Source organism: Lagenorhynchus albirostris, chromosome 1, assembly GCF_949774975.1.
Source record: "Lagenorhynchus albirostris chromosome 1, mLagAlb1.1, whole genome shotgun sequence".
NCBI lineage: Eukaryota > Metazoa > Chordata > Mammalia > Artiodactyla > Delphinidae > Lagenorhynchus > Lagenorhynchus albirostris.
Window position 1 is genome coordinate 132,634,586 of NC_083095.1, and position 17,349 is coordinate 132,651,934.

Genomic DNA, 17,349 nt, shown 5'->3' on the forward strand with positions numbered 1-17,349 from the left:
CATTCTCTACCCATGACCACAGAAGTCACAGAAAAGAACAAAGGCCCTACGCTGGAGGAAAATAGACTGAGATGGACAAATTCATGCACTGAGGTCCAGGAGGAAGGCTCCAGCCCCTCATTCACACCAGCTGAATAACTTCTCATATCACTAAAAAACCAACTAAATGTCACTCAGCCCAGGGGCTCATTTGGGGCCAGTTAGTGTTCCATAAAGGGCTGCTCTACCTGGAACAGTGATTCTCCAACTGTAGCCATTGGCACTCCACCTTCACAACCTTGGCCACATACACATACACCTATATTTGATGTCTTTAAACCAATTTACTTTTTAAAAAAGCCTAATACATTTATTTGAAAGAGGAACACCATAACATTACCTTAAATCACTTCCCACTTTAATAGAAAGCATCTATGAACTCTATAGTGAAAATAGTATAATGTTATAATCTAGCTGCATACTGATGTCTGTAGAAAACTGTAAGACTGTGGACTTTGTAAAAATCAGAGATTAGCAAGTGTTGGAAAACTGATAAGGAGTAACACTAACAGAATTTTTCTTTTATGTAATCAGAAAAATTCACAGAGAACAGAAGATCCACTTTCTCACGCTATGATTTAATGTTACTTAAGGTGGAATTTGGGGACTTCCCTGGCGGTCCACTGGTTAAGACTCTGGTTCAATCCCTGCTTGGGGAACAAAGATCTTGCATGCTGTGCTGCAGGGCCAAAAAAAAAAAAATAAGTAAGGTGGAATTTGTGTACCCCCCAAAATCTCGTAAGCACCTACAGGCAGGGGAATCTCTATCTAGAAAACAGGACTTTGAGGGCAGGAAGGTGTCCCCCCTTTTCTCAAGAGGAGGCTCTTGCCAGGAGCCCTGAGTGTCACTCTCAGTCAATTAACAAATGTGTGTTTAATGCCTGCCGTTGGTCAGGTACTGTGCCAGGCCCAGGAGATACCAAAATGACCAAGACTGAGTTGGTCCCTGCCCTTCAGGAGCTTACAGCCCAACTGTGGTAGGAAAGACAAAAGATAGATACTGTAGCTGAGTGCAGACTAGTACCAGGGAGCTCAGGTGGCTGGGTAGAGAATGAGACAGGTGGAGCTGCTGAAGTTACAGTGTTGGGGAACTCCTCTCCCAGGAGGTGACATTTGAATCTAGGCCTAAATGATGAGAAGGAGTCAGTTACAAGGATGGGGGAACCAACCATTTCTAGTGGGTGTAAAGAGAGGCTTTGTGTGAGTGGTAGAGAGAAGGCCAGGAGGAGGGGGAACAGAGGGAGATAGGGTCACTGAGGCAGGTGGGATACAGAGGCCTGTAGGCCAAAATGAGTAGTTTGGATTTTACCTCCATTGCAGATGAAGGTTTTTAAACAGTTGTGACATAACTGAATTTGAGCTGTAGAGAGAGCACACTGGCTACTGGGTAGAGAACTGAATTTAGCCAAGCAAGCATGGAGGTCAGGAGGCCAGTAAGCAGTGCTTGCACTCAGGTTGTGGCAGTGGATGTGGTAGGAAGGGCGGGATTTGGGATATAGTCTGGAAAGAAAACCAAGAGGACTTATTGTTCTTAAAAGGGGGAAGTCAGCAAGAATTATACACACCTGCAAGTCTAGCCCCCAGCGAAGACTTTCCCCTTGAGGTTATTGGAACTGAAAAGGGAATAGCTTTCTCCCATGTAATTTGTTATTATTTAAGGCCTAGAGGGGGAAACTGAGATTATGGAGGTGAAATAACTCACCCAGCCCACCATCTAAGTCATCTTGAGGACCAATGCTTCTCACCGCCCACTTGGAGACACCTGTAGGAGAGGGCTTCTTCAGCCATTTGTGGCAGGAAGGAGAAGCTGACTTGAGAGGGTGACAAAGTCATGTATCAGTGGGACTCACATGTGCCAGGAGGCAGAAACTGCAGTCACAGGAGACTCTAAAGCTCTGGGAGGTGGCAAACCTCTTCTCCATCACTACAAGGTCCCTGGGGCTCAGCTCTGGGTTGCAGGAAGCACATCAGAGTGATTAGGGTTTTAGGCTCTGGAGCTAGATGGCTTGGGTCTACATCCTGACTCAGCTACATGCTGGCTCTGTGGCCTGGGTGGAGTTATTTCACCTCCATATGCCTCAGTTTTCCCCTCTGTAAAATGTGGCTAATAATAGTATCTACCTCATAAGATTGTTATAGTTAGTTAAGGGAGTCAATCCACGTCGGATGGTTAGAATAATACCTGGCACAGACCAAGTCCTCAAAAATGTTGTTTTGTTAGTATTTAACTTCTTATTACAAGACAACTTTTCCCCGACTTCCCTGGTGGTCCGGTGGTTAAGACTCCGCGCTTCCACTGTGGAGGGCACAAGTTCCATCCCTGGTCAGGGAAGTTCCGCATGCCACGTGGTGCAGCCGGAAAAAAAACAAACAAACATAAAACCAAGATAACCTTTCCCTTACTGATTTACTTACATCATAAAAAAATCAATAAATCAACCTCTAGGTGAGCCCAAGAGAATCTCGTCCCTGCAGATAAAACTGCTTGCCCAGATTAAAGGGCTTGAAGCAGCTCATCCAGAAGGCGATGGGGCCAGGATTTTAATCCAGGCCCTATTGATTCCAAAGTCCTAATCTTTACCCTATTGGACATTGCCTGTTCTATATCTTAAGAGGTCTAGTTTCACTTCTGATTTTCAGCTGGTGAGCTGAATGGGTGACCTGGCTTATCTCTACATTGCCCCTCTGTGCTGGGAAGAGTCACAGCCCCAGATGGGGGCGGGAGGAGGGCTATCCTCTGGAAACTTCCCCAGGGCCAGGTAGTTGGAGCCCATTCTCAGATGCTAAGACCAAACTTGCACAGCTTTCATCCTGAGTCAGGGGTGGGGATGCTGGGCCAGGCAAAGCACCTCTAATTTCTTCTCTGTTTCTTTGTAAGTGCAGACTACACTTTTTTTATTTCCTGTCCTCCAAATCAGAAACTTTCAGAGCAGAAATTAGAGGCCATCTGATTCAGCCTCCTCTTATTACAGAGAGGAGATGGAGTGAGGCTCAGAGCAGGAGAGGGATGTGCCCCAAGTCACGGGGCCAGTCATCTGCAGAGTTAAGACGCCACTTCACTTTCTTTTTTGCCCACCCTTCCCTGCAGCTGGTCCAACCTCTGCCCCTCAGCTGTTGGCAGATGATCTAACATTTCAGTGGTGGTTGCTCTGTGCCAAGGGCTGGGCTATAGGCACAAGGCTCATGCTTCTCATAGTGTGACAGCCCGACCAGCAGCACCAACATCACCTGGGACCTTGTTCGAAATGCAAATTCTGGAATTCCCTTGCAGTCCAGTGGTTAAGACTCCAAGTTTTCACTGCCGAGGATCCCACAAGCTGTGCAGCGTGGCCAAAAAAAAAAAAAAAAAAAAAGCAAATTCTCAGGCCCATTCCAGATCTCTTGAATCAGAAACTCAGAGGGGATGGGCAGTATCTGTTTTCGCAAGCTCTCCTGGTGATTCCGATGTCCGCTCAAGTTTGAGAATCACTGCTCTAAGCCATAGGTGTGTGGAACTTGGAGACAGAGGGACCTAGGTTCAAACTGCCTCCATCACTTACTAACTCTGTGACTTGGGCAAGTTATTGTCCCTGAACTTCAGTTTCCTCATCTATAAAATGGTCGTAATAATAGTACCCACAGGGGTTACTGTGAGGACTCCATGAGATAGCACGAAGCGTGGTGCGTAGAAGCACCCAGTCAGGGACAGCCTATCTCAGGTTTAGTGCTTTCAGCCAGCAACTGTAGCCAGCTAATAATGAATAACACTATTGTTTCCTTTGTGTTTATTTTTACCTGTTTGCTCCAAATGCAACTGCTTTTCCATTTACGGTAGTGATACAAAAAGTTTTGTGGAAAGAGAAAATGATAAAATCCACATTCTTCAATTCAGCCCTAACTACAGATTAAAGCAGAGCCACAGCTGTGAGCTTCAGCTAGCAGCTCCAATGAAAAACCTTCAGAGGACTTCCCTGGCGGTCCAGTGGTTAAGACACTGTGCTTCCACTGCAGGGGGCATGGGTTCGATCCCTGGTCGGGGAACTAAGATCCCACATGCCAGACAGTGTGGCCAAAAAATAGAAAAAGAAAAAAAGAAAAGGAAAGAAAAGAAAAACCTTGAGAGAACAAACAGTGTCAACACAGATACACCCAGGAGGCAGGGCCCTGACCTCAGATAAGGATGAAAACCCACAAAATGCCCAAGTCCAATTGAAGGACAATGTTCAAAATGCCTGAAACTATCAACTCCTCAAAACTATCTACTTCATCAAAATCAAGGCAAGTTTGGACTTCCCTGGTGGCCCAGTGGTTAGGAATTCGCCTGCCAATGCTGGGGACACGGGTTCAAGCCCTGGTCCGGGAAGATCCCACATGCCGTGGAGCAACTAAGCCCGTGTGCCACAACTACTGAGACTGTGCTCTAGAGCCTGCAGGTCACAACTACTGAGCCCATGTGCCACAACTACTGAAGCCGACGCACCTAGAGTCCATGCTCTGCAACAAGAGGAGTCACTGCAATGAGAAACCTGCGCACCACAATGAAGAGTAGTCCTCGCTTGCTGCAACTAGAGAAAGCCTGCACGCAGCAGCGAAGACCAACACAGACAAAAATAAATAAAATAAATAAATTTATTAAAAAAATAAAATAAAGGCAAGTTTGAGAAACTGCAAAAGCTAAGAAAAGCCTAAGGAGACATGGCAGCTAAACATAATGTATCCTGGATAGGATCCCAGAACAGAAAAAAGATATTGGGTAAAAAATGAGGAAATCTGAACAAATAAAATATGGACTTTAGTTTATAATAGTGTGTCACTACTGGTTCATTAACTGTGACAAATGTACCATACTGACCCGAGATGTTAATAATAAAGGAAACTGGATGTGGGATACATGGGAACACTGTACTATCATCCCAGTTTCTCTGTAAATCTAAAACTATTCTCAAATAAAAGTTATATTAAGAAATAACTGGAGCTTCCCTGGTGGTGCAGTGGTTAAGAATCCGCCTGCCAATGCAGGGGACACAGGTTCGAGCCCTGGTCTGGGAAGTTCCCACATGCCACAGAGCAACAAAGCCCGTGTGCCACAACTACTGAGCCTGTGCTCTAGAGCCCGCGAGCCACAACTACTGAAGCCCACATGACTAGAGCCCATGCTCTGCAACAAGAGAATCCACCACAATGAGAAGCCCACGCACCGCAACGAAGAGTAGCCCCCGCTCGCCACAACTAGAGAAAGCCCGCGCACAACAACGAAGACCCAACGCAGCCAAAAATAAATAAATTAATTAATTTTTTAAAAAAGAAATAAGTAGAACTGAAAAAAAAACTAGGACTGAAACTATAATGTAGAAGAAAACACAAGGGAAAATCTTTATGACATTGAATTTGCCAATGATATCTTGGTTATGACACCAAAAGCACAGGCAACAAAAGAAAAAAGTAGATAAATTGGGCTTCATCAAAATTAAAAATTTTTGTGCATCAAGGGACACTGTCAGGAGTTCCTGGCAGTCCAGTGGTTAGGACTCTGCGCTTTCACTGCTGGGGCCCCAGGTTTGAGGCCTGGTTGGGGAACTAAGGTCTCGCACGCCGCTTGGCGTGGCCAAAGCAAGCAAACAAAAAACCCAAAAACAACAACAACAAAAATGGACACTATCAAGAGTGAATAGAGGGACTTCCCTGGTGGCGCAGTGGTTAAGAATCTGCCTGCCAATGCAGGGGACACGGGTTCATGCCCTGGTCCGGGAAGATCCCACATACCACGGAGCAACTAAGTCTGTGTGCCACAGCTACTGAAGCCCGCGCACCACAACTACTGAAGCCCGCGCACCTAGAGCCCATGTTCTGAAACAAGAGAAGCCACCGCAGTGAGAAGCCCGTGCACTGCAACGAGGCGTAGCTTCCACTAGCTGCAACTAGAGAAAGCCTGCATGCAGCAACGAAGACTCAATGCAGCCAAAAATAAATAATAAAAAACATAAATTTATAAAAAATTAAAAAAAATAAAAAGACTTGGATAGACTTTTTTAGTTTTGTTTATTTTAATTTTTTATTTGGATAGACATTTAAAAATTATTTATTTATTTATTTGGCTGTATCAGGTCCTTGTTGTGGCAGGCAGGATCTTTAGTTTCAGCATATGGGATGCTGACCAGGGCTGAACCCCAACTCTCTGCACTGGGAGCACAGAGTCTTAGCCACTGGACCACCAGAGAAGTCCCTTGAATAGACATTTCTCCAAAGAAGATATACAAATGGCCAATAGCTCATAAAAAGATGCTCATCACTAATCATTAGGGAAAGACAAATCAAAACTACAGTAAGATACCACTTCACACCCATTAGGATGGCTATTATTAAAAAACAAACAAAACAAAACTCAGTATTGGTGAGGATGTGGAGAAATTGGAACCCATATGCATTGCTGGTGGGAATATAAAATGGTGTAGCCACTATGGAAAACAGTATGGTGGTTCCTCAAAAAATTAAGCATAAAATTACCATGTGATCCAAAAATTCCACTTCTGGGTATATACCCCAAGTATCAAAGCAGAGACTCAAAAAGATATTTGTACACACAGGTTCATAGCAACATTATTCACAATAGCCGAAAGGTGAAAGCATTCAAGTGTCCATAGAGAGATAAATGGATAAACAAAATGTGGTGTATGCATACTACATACTATGGAATATTATTCAGCCTTAAAAAGGAAGAAAATTCTGAGACATCTTACAATGTGGATTGAGGACATGTTGCTAAATAAGCCAGTCACAAAAGACAAATATTGTATGATTCCACTTATATGAGGTAATTTGTTATACTGTGATTTCTAGTAAGAAATATGCATTTGGTTTTATTCCTGTTTCTGGCACAGAGCTCCTAAAACCCTCGGGATTTCCTATATGAGTAGAGTGATAAAGATGTCTTTTGCTACTTGTAGCAAGCTCCCTTTCAGCCACACCTGAATTTAAGTTAGTGAGGTAATTTTTAGAAAGCCCCTAAGGATGGGCTGGTTGCAAGGGGAACCAATGGGAGATTGGAGGGTTTTAATTTTTTTTTTTTTGGCAGCACGTGGGATCTTAGTCCCTGACCAGGAATCAAACCCACGCCCCCTGCATTTGAAGGGGAGTCAACCACTGGACCACCAGGGAAGTCCCAGAGGGTTTTAACTTTTAGTCTAATGCCTCCAGGGAGGGGAGAGGGGCTGGAGGTTGACTTAATCATAATCCTCAATTATGCCTATGTAATGAAGCCTCCATTAAAAATCTTAAAACTACCAACCAGGTTTGGAAAGCACCTGAGCTGCTGAAAATGTGGAGGTGCTGGGAGGGTGGCATACCTAAAGAGGTCATGGAAGCTCAGTGCCCCTGCCCCCATACCTTGCCCTATGCTTCTCTTCTATTTGGCTGTTCCTGAGTTATATCCTTTTATTTGTTTATTTATTTTAAAAATTCTATTTATTTATTGATTGATTTTTGGCTGCGTTTGGTCTTCGTTGCTGTGTGCAGGCTTTCTCTAGTTGCGGTGGGAGCTACTCATCCTTGCGATGCATGGGCTTTTTATTGCTGCGGCTTCTCTTGTTGCGGAGCACGGGATCTAGGCGTGCAGGCTTCAGTAGTTGCAGCATGCCGGCTCAGTAGTTGTGGCTCATGGGCTCTAGAGCGCAGGCTCAGTATTTGAGGCACACGGGCTTAGTTGCTCTGCAGCATGTGGAATCTTCCCAGACCAGGGATCGAACCCGTGTGCCCTGCATTGGCAGGCGGATTCTTAACCACTGCGCCACCAGGGAAATCCCACATCCTTTTATAATAAACTGGCAATCTAATAAGTAGGCCGTTTTCCTGAGTTCTGTGAATGGCTCTAGCAAATTAGCCAGGAAGGGGGGTCATGGGAACCTCTGATTTATAGCCAGCCCATCCAAAAGCATGCATAATAACCTAGATTTTTAATTGGCACCTGAAATTGTGATGGGGCAGAGTAAAGGGACAAAGTAGGTAATTAAATAGTTAACTCCACTAGGGATTGTAAGTAAAGAAAAAAGCTTGGGAGACCCCTGTAAGTTAATGATCATTCAGAAAAGCAGGTTTGCTTAACCACAAAACCAAGTAGGCTTGCTTAGCAACAAACCATGCAACAGAAGCATGAGACATGCCCCCAAACAATAAAACAGTGGTGGCATGAGACCCACATCCTGCCAAGTGAGCTCAGTAAGTGAATGACCCCTAAGACATGCTCTCTGCACACATAAAAATCAATAATTTATGGAAAGGTGACATTTCAAAGTGAAAGACCCTCATAGTACTGAGACTTGAAATAATTTTTCCATAGTGCCATGACAGTCCTAGCCTGACCATGTAGGGACAAGAAAACTCCCCTGCCCAACCTGGAGGAGGAGCTGATGATGGAAGTTTGATGTCTACTCAAGAATGACGAAGAAAATGGTCTTTTCCCCCTCCCCACTTTTCCTTTGATTATAAAACTGTAGCTCACTATGTTCTCAGGGCATGGCACCCACCCACCCGCTTGTAAGCTTCACAAGCATCCTATTCTAATAAATCACGTCTTATCCATCACTTTGTCTCTCGCTGAATTCTTTCTGTGCTGAGACATAAAGGACTGGAGCTCTTCAGAGCCCCCCGAAACGACACTTAACGGTTTCAATTGGGGAGGGAAGATGCAGTCCTGTGGGACTGAACCCTTAACCTGTGGGATCTGACATTATCTCTAGATAGATAGTGTCAGAACTGAATTGAATTGTAGACAACCAGTTGTGTTGCAGAACTGCTTGATGTGTGAAAAACGCCTCACACATTTGGTGACCGGAAGTGTCAGAAGTGAAGTAAGTATTCTGTGAGTAGCGTTGTAGTAGGGTAGAGAAGAGACACAGAAGAGTTTTTCTTTACATACCTAGAGTAGTAATGTTCATAGTAGATGTTCACCCTTCAAGTAGAAGGGTGATTGCCAGGGGCTGCGGGGAGGGGAAATGGAGAGATATTGTTTAATGGGTACAGAGTTTCAGTTGGGGATGATGAAAAAGTTCTGGAGATGGATGGTGGTGACAGTTACACAACAGTGTGAATGTCCTTAATGCCACTGAACTGTACACTTAAACGGTTAAAATGGTAAAATTTTATGTATGTGTTATCTCAATAAAAAAAGAAATGGAAAATGCTTGAAGTGTATTTTTCTTTGATTATAATTAAAAAAATCAATGTTACCTTGAAGCTGCTTTCTTATTCGATATATGCTTATTCATTTTCCTATTTTCATGAAAATGGCCTGGCTAGTTTGTCAGGAAGTTCTCTGGAGACATTTTAATATTAAAAGCTTATTGAAATTAACACGACATTGTAAATCAACTATATTTGAATTAAAAAAAAAGCTTATAGTTATCTCCTGTGGAATGTATCCTTCATTTCGAGCAGGTATTAGTAGGTGTTTGTTAATGGGGAAATATTGATATGTTAACCTATGTTGACTGAAATAAAAATGCACAACGTGAGAGCTGATTTTGTTTTATTTGGGGATTTAGGACTGTAGCCAAGCAGACAGCCTCTCAGATAACTCCAAGGAATTGCTCCTAAAAGGTAGTGGCAGGGGTGGGCAGCACATATGTGATTTTGGAGAAGGGGTACATGCAATTAAGCACACATCTTGGTAGAAGGCTACTGCTAGTCACAAGGAACACATACCTTAGTTAATGCTTTTAGTGTTTTTCTAAATGAGGGAAGGTGCAAGAAATTAGTTTCATAAAATTTTCTCCTGAAAATATCTAACTATCTGAAGGCCTGTTCTGCCAGTTTTCCCAGAGCACGGAGTGCCTCATGCCTCATCGCCACTCTGAACTCCTTTTAGGGTGTGTTGAAGGTCAGCGACCGCAGTGACTAATGACTCAACCCTTGTAGAGCCAGATGGTGAGCGACATTCTTCAGTTGACATCCACCTGCTATGACTTCAGTGCTTTTATTCTGTAATTTCACTGGTGTAGAATATATCTTCGATTCACTTTTAAGTCCAAAGGCATCAAGGTGATTTGTCTTGCCTTCTCTCTTAGACCTGAATGTGCGATTCTAGAAGATTAACATCCTTAAAGCTTTTCCCTGGGCAGTTTCCTTTTAAAATATACTTAAGTTGAAAGAAAAGAAAGATAACGTAAAGAAAATGATTGAGAAAATAATAGTTGTGAGAGTTAGCCAAGTGCAAAGTAGGGGGGTTCAGTCAACATAAGATTGTCCTCATTTCTGACAGCACTTACAAATTCACAGGGCTCCCCAAACCACCCTCAGCTTTGATAACTCACTAGAAAGACTCACTGAAAGTTGTTATTCTCAGTTATGGGAAAGGGAAAAGATCTGATTAAAGTCACCTAAGGGAAGAAGCCCAGACTGAAAAGCTTGCATCGTCCTCTCCCTGTGGGGTCAGGACAGCATTCCTCTGCCAGCATCCGTGGATGACTATATGCATGGAGTGCTGCCACCCAGGGAAGATCTCTGGGCCAGAGTCTTTATTGGGGCTCCATTGCACAGAGATGGTTAAGTGTCCACCTGGGGGCAGTTTTCAGCCCCCTCAAGAAGCCCAGCTGCTGCCCCAAAGTTCCCGCCCTCCACCATATTGTGAGTGTGGCTCAGAGCCCTACCCTTAGTCACATTGTCGTTATCTGACTGCTCCAAGGACCCCAGGCAAACAAAGACACTCCTAACAGACATGGCATTCCAAAGGTTTAGGGATTACCTCCCAGAAGAAAGGGCGATGACCTTTTGGGGCAATGTTAAATTCTTTACTATACTATAATACTAGTGGGAAGCGGCTATGGCAAATGGTGTGATAATGGTTCAGAATGACCAGACCTTGGGAAACACAGCATGAGGCCTGGCTGGGCTGGCCGAGCCCAGAGCTGAACCCAGAGATGTAAGTAGCCAGCTTACTGTAGCCTCTGTCCTCTCAGGATAGGGACCGTGCCTCCTCTGTACTCATATCTCCCTTGCTTTGAGAGCACCATGCCTATCACCAGGGCTGGAGCTAAGGAGAGGCAAATGGAGTGAAAACAGGAGGCAAGGGGGCAGGGCACAACCTTTGAAAGAATGACATAGCCCGAGGACATGACATAATCTGATTAGAACCAAATGGGTCCAAGATGGCAGACAAGTCGACCTGCACTAGACCTTGAGCCTCAGTATATGCTCACTGTAACACATCAGCAAGCTAAATGGCACCCCACAGGCGCTGTGACAGTTCCAAGACCCACCATAAGGATCAAAAAGTGGAGGTGGGGGCTTCCCTGGTGGCGCAGTGGTTGAGAGTCCGCCTGCCGATGCAGGGGACACGGGTTCGTGCCCCGGTCCGGGAGGATCCCACATACCGCGGAGCGGCTGGGCTGGTGAGCCATGGCCGCTGAGCCTGCGCGTCTGGAGCCTGTGCTCCGCAACGGGAGAGGCCACAACAGTGAGAGGCCCGCCTACCACAAAAAAAAAAAAAAAAAAGTGGAGGTGGCCCAATTCCTGGAAATCCCCGCCCCTTCCTGAGATAGTTGGAATACTCCTCCCACTCATTACCTATGAAATTACCCACCCCTATGAAAGTGGCAGGGGAGTGGGGGGGTGGGATGAATTGGGAGATTGGGATTGACATGTATACACTAATATGTATAAAATGGATAACTAATAAGAACCTGCTGTATAAAAAAATAAATAAAATTAAATTAAAAAAAAAAGAAATTACCCATCCCTATAAAAACTGACAACCCATACCTTGGTGCCTTTTCTCACCTTCTGAGATGGCCCACACTCTGACTGTGGAGTGTGTTTCTCTCTAAATAAATCCACTTCTCACCTATCACTTTGTCTCTCACTGAATTCTTTCTGCCATGAGACATCAAGAGCCTGAGCTTCATTAAGTCCTGAAACCAGGTGTGTGATCTCAGTTGGAAGACCGTGGGTTTTGGCTGGGTTCGAGTCCTGGCACATGGGTTCAAGTCCCAATCTGAAGTGTACAGTTTTAGGACCTAGGGTGCAAAATGTAAGGAGGTGCTCATTCTTGGGGTCTGACAAGTGCCCTAGGTACCTCCCTTGCCTCACCTTGATCCCAGCCTAGCTGGTCACAACAAAGAGGCTGAATTTGAAGCAGTTATTAATTACCTACTGTATGCAGGGCCTCATCCTGGGGGCCATGGTGGTGATATAGCTAGTTTTCCATTGTGCCTGAGCCACTCTCTTGGGTAGTCATACCCACCACAGGCAACTTGAGAGTAATATTAAAATGTCATGCAGGTTAATTGCTGCTGCTGAAGGATGAGACAAATGCATCCCAGCCAAGTTGCCACAGTTACCCCAGCCAAGGCATCCTAGACCAGCTGACAGCCAGCCAGCCTACCCCCAGACTTAAGGGCAAGCACAGTCAAGGTCAGCAGAGTCATTAATCCAGCACACATTCAATCACAAATTCTACGTGAGCCCTGCAAAGATCTGAAGTGCCCAGCTGACCTGCAAATTCATGAGCTAAATAAATGCTTATTGTTTTAGCTCTTGAGTTTTGGGTTGGGTTTGCTACACACCATTATTTATTTATTTATTTATTTTATTTTTTGCGGTGCCTCTCACTGTTGTGGCCTCTCCCGTTGCGGAGCACAGGCTCCAGACGCGCAGGCTCAGCGGCCATGGCTCACCAGCCCAGCCGCTCCGCGGCATGTGGGATCCTCTCGGACCGGGGCACGAACCCGCGTCCCCTGCATTGGCAGGCAGATTCTTAACCACTGCGCCACCAGGGAAGCCCCTATTGGCACTGTTTTATGTTTTATTTAACTGTTAACTTTTTGAGTCATTAACTATCTTGCTACAATAAGTTTTAGTAGTTGAGCTTCATCATAAGGCTATCTAGTAATTTAATCAGTCCCTTGTGGATACATTTTCAATTTTTCTCTGTTATATTATATTATAAACACAGTGATGAAGATCCTTGTAATTTTTTGCAAATATCCATAATTAATTTAAGCTGAATTCTTGAAAGTGGCAGTTCTAGGTCAAAGGGTATATAATGTATGTTTCTAAGGTTCTTGATACATGTTGTAAAACTGCTCTCCTGAAAGGTACCAATTTGCCCTGCTGCCCACTGTGTTTACATTGTTGTAATCCATTAGGCTTTTTTTGTTGTAAAATGTTTAGCTCCCTGTACTTCTGGGGCCTGGGGAGAGATAGCAGGTGGGGAGCTCAGCTTTGGGGTTTTACCACATGCAAGGAGCTTCTCTTAGGGCTTTGTAGGAATTATGCCATTTACTTCTCTCTATAATTTTTAATTGATTAATTAATTAATTTTTGGCTGCGTTGGGTCTTTTGTTGCTGTGTGCAGGCTTTCTCTAGTTGCAGCAAGCGGGGGCTACTCTTCGTTGCAGTGCACGGGCTTCTCATTGCGGTGGCTTCTCTTGCTGCAGGGCACAGCCTCTAGGCGCGCAGGCTTCAGTAGTTGTGGCATGTGGACTCAGTAGTTGTGTCAGATGGGCTTGGTTGCTCTGCGGCTTGTGGGATCTTCCTGGACCAGGTACTGAACGGATTTTTAACCACTGTGCCACCAGGGAAGTCCCTCTCTATAATTTTTAATGTCAGTACTATTATTACCCACCCCTCTTTTTTTCACTTTTTAAAAACTGTGGTAAATATATAAAAAAAATATATATATATATATATATATAAAATTTGTCATTTTAGCCATTTTTAAGTGTACAATTCAGTGGTATTAATTATATTCACAATGTTGTGCAATCACCACCATTATTTCCTAATTTTTTTCATTGCCCCAAATAGAAACTCTGGATCCATTAAACAATAATTTTGCATTCTTTCCTCCCACCCTCTATTACCATATATCTGTGACAAGGAAAATGGAGGCACAGAGAGGCTAAGTAAAATAATCAATGTTACACAGCAAGTTAGGCACAGAAGCCCCAATCCAGACCTGGCAGTCCGGCTTTAGCCTCCTTCTGAATCGCTTGTCTTGCAGTTTTATTTTTTATTCTTTTTGGTTGCCCTGTGCGGCATGCGGGATCTTAGTTCCCCAACCAGGGCTTGAACCTGTGCCCCCTGCATTGGTAGCATAGAGTCTTAACCACTGGACCACCAGGGAAGTCCCCCATTTTTTTTTAATTTAAAAAAATTTTTTTGGCCACGCCATATGGCATGTGGGATCTTAGTTCCCTGACCAGGGATCAAACCCGCGCCCCCTGCATTTGAAGCGCAGAGTCTTAACCACTGGACCGTCAGGGATGTCCCCAATTTTATTATTTTTTTTAAAGCCCAAAGTTTCTGGTTACAGGTTCTGGTAAGTCATTTCTTTTTCATTTTCCCCCAAAGGAGAAAAGGAATAGCTTTTCTGAAGAATCTTGAATTTTACTCCTAAGTTCCTAAACCCAGTTTCCTTCAAGTGAACTTTGAAGTTGTATCTACTTGGGTAATAAGGGCAGGATTCAACTACACCAAAGGGACCAGTTTACCTGTCTTGCCCTGTGGGGCCTGGTGAGAGCTGGAGGGCCGCAAGGGGTTCCTGCTTTCTAGAGCCACCAGACTCTCCCCCGATGAGATCCCTAATCCTGGGATCCCTCCTCAAATGGGCAAAGATTATGCCCAGCCACCAGAGCTGATGAATGGGATTCTCTCTCCTTCCTCTCCTAAAGGAATGGCACTGAAAAAAAACATGGCCTTTGGAGTTGCATGAGCCTGGACTTGAACCACAGTCTTGGAGAAGTTCTTGTCCCAAATCTGTTTGCCAAACTGAAAAGGTGTGAATAACACCACCTACCTGTCAGGGTTGTTGGGAAGAGTAAATGGGCAGCCTAGCACAAGCAGGGCCTCAATGAATGTTAGCCAAGGCTTAGCAGCTCAGTGTCTGCTCCTTGTTCAAACCTTTACACAGCACCCTGTTGGGGACCAACAACGTTGGCTAGTGCTACTGCTTCTCTGCTGGCTTAGAAACTGATTCAGGGACTCTCTCTAAATCCTGATGTATCCCTTGCGCTGGCTGTGCCAATGTTCACACGACTCTTAAAGGAGCATCCCAGCTCTACCACTTCTTGGCTATACAATCTGGGGCAGTTTGACCCATCTCTGCCTCTGTTGCCTCATCTGAAAAGTAGAGAATTGGGCTCCCCACGTCATTGGATTGTTGGATTAAATGGATTAAGATATGTAATGCATTTAGTGCCTGACATACAGTAGAAGCATTTGCTATTACTGTCATCCCCAGTGTCACCTTCCCTTGTTTCTTCACCAAATGCTGCCTTACACCTGGGGAAATGGAGAAGGCACACATAAAAGCAATCCATTGGTCTTGGCATTCTATTATTCTCCTTGTAGAAGTCTTGGATAAATGAGGTAGTCTCCCTACTCTCCCTTCCAGTGAGGGGAGTGGATTAGAGCAGATCTTGCTTCACATTCCTCCTCTGTCATCAGGCTAGGCACCCTGACTCCCAACCCATCCTTTGCTTCTTTCAGTAAAACCCATTCCAATTGGGGAATTAGAATTAATCTCTGTCTAAATTAAAGGCTGGGCAGGGAGCCATGGTGGGCTGTGATGGGCAGAGGCTGTGCAGGTGCTGCTCCGGGAAGGCAGCCCTGGGGCCTCCTGAGGGCTCCATTCATAAGAAGTTTCCAGGAACCTCCTGGGCCACTTCTAACCGCTAGATGGCCAAGCTACAGGGTGATTATTTCCTTAGGCAAGCAAACACTTCAGCCCTCTAATATGGTATTTCCTGGGGCTGGAATATCAACAGGAAGTCCTGTGGGGAAGAGCTCTGCCAAAACACTCATTCCGAGGAAGGGATTGGTAAACTGACAAATTTGCCCAGCCCTGTACAACATTCTGCAACCTCCACACGCAGGCTCTGCTGCAGGCAGATCGCTGCTGTCTCTAGTCTTCTCTGGATTCCTGAGCCAGGGAGACTTATAGATGTGACCCTATGTGAGAAACCCAGACAGAAATTTGCACTTAAAGAGCAGTTAGGCCATTTATTGGCATTAGGAGAGCATTCCTTTAAACAAGAGAAAGGACTCTGAACACTAAAATCTCATCCACTTTATATGAAAACTTGATACCAAACTCTCCAACATCTGTACACAGCTTAATCACGAACAAGCGCAAGAATTCGGGTTAAATACAAATTAAACTAAACTGTCCTGCTACAAAGAAATGAAAGGAAAGCTGGGGGCGGGGGTAGCCCCCGGGGGTAGGCCCCCCCCCCGCCAAAAGTCATTGCTTTCACACTACAATGTTTCAGGTACAAGAATGTAACAATTCCCCAGGGCAGCGCAAAACCGCTTCCCATTGTCTCTTAAGGCAGTCATTTAATTACCAATTGTCCAAAGGCTAAGAAAATTTTGTGGAAAAAGGGCGTACCCTTTGGCTCTGTGAGGGCCTGTAGCTGAGGAGCCAAGTTCTTGGCTGACACACTCTTGGGGAGGGCGCCTTCACAGATTCTCAGGCATCAGGTCTCAGCTTCCCCACCAATAAAATGCAGTCTTGGCGAGGGAAGACCCGCTAGGCTTCCAGATCGAAGTCATCACGCTCCTCATTGTACTCCAGCACGTGCCGCTTGATCTTGGACGAGTCAACCCAGGTGACGAAGTCCTCCATGCTGCGCGTGACAAGGAAGGCGGGGTCGGTGACCACGTCGGGGCCCACGCGCACATGACCCTGCTCCACGAATGCCACGGCGGCCTGGAGGTGCTGCGCCATGCGCAGCTTAAGGAGCACGGTGGGCAGGCGGCGGCGGCAGAAGGACGAGGCCGTGACGAAATCGCAGAGCTCCAGAGACCCGCGCGTGGGGATTAGGCCGAGAGCATACAGTTTGTCCAGCAGCGCGGCCGAGGAGCGCACGCGAAACGGGTCGCGCTCCGGCAGGTCCCGCAGGCGCCGCGCCAGCTCGCGCACAGCACGGCTCAGCTGGTTGTAGCGCGTGTAGTCCTCGCGCCGTTGCAGCCGATAACGCCGCAACACGCGCAGCTCGTGCAAGTTGTGATCGGTGACCTCCCAGTTCAGGAAGTCCACCTGCTTCAGCAGCTTCTGCTCGTGGAACTTAAGCTTCCGCACCATGACGGCCGCTTGGATGCTGCAGCACCCGTGGCTCAGCGCGCGTTCCGGCGCCCGCGCGACTTCCGCCTCAGCGCTGCTAGACCGGGCCTGGGGACCCTGGGCCAATAAAAGAAAGGCTCAGTGCTACGCCCTCTGTTTCCACTGGTCAGGGTGGGGCCACGCCCCGCGTCCGTATCTCGCGATTCTTCTCTTCTTCGCGTTCTCTGAGGGAGGCGGGGAAAGAGCGCTGGTAGACACCTGGGACGAGAGGGGAG

General features: G+C 45.8%; 1 protein-coding gene across 1 annotated transcript; it reads right to left on the bottom strand.

Moving 5' to 3' along the window:
- Window positions 1-16,063: 16,063 nt before the first annotated feature.
- On the bottom strand, window positions 16,064-17,349 carry IMP3 (IMP U3 small nucleolar ribonucleoprotein 3). Its single transcript, XM_060170189.1, has one exon. It carries the CDS (start codon window positions 17,093-17,095, stop codon window positions 16,541-16,543), a length of 555 nt encoding a protein of 184 aa, XP_060026172.1. The 5' UTR covers window positions 17,096-17,349; the 3' UTR covers window positions 16,064-16,540.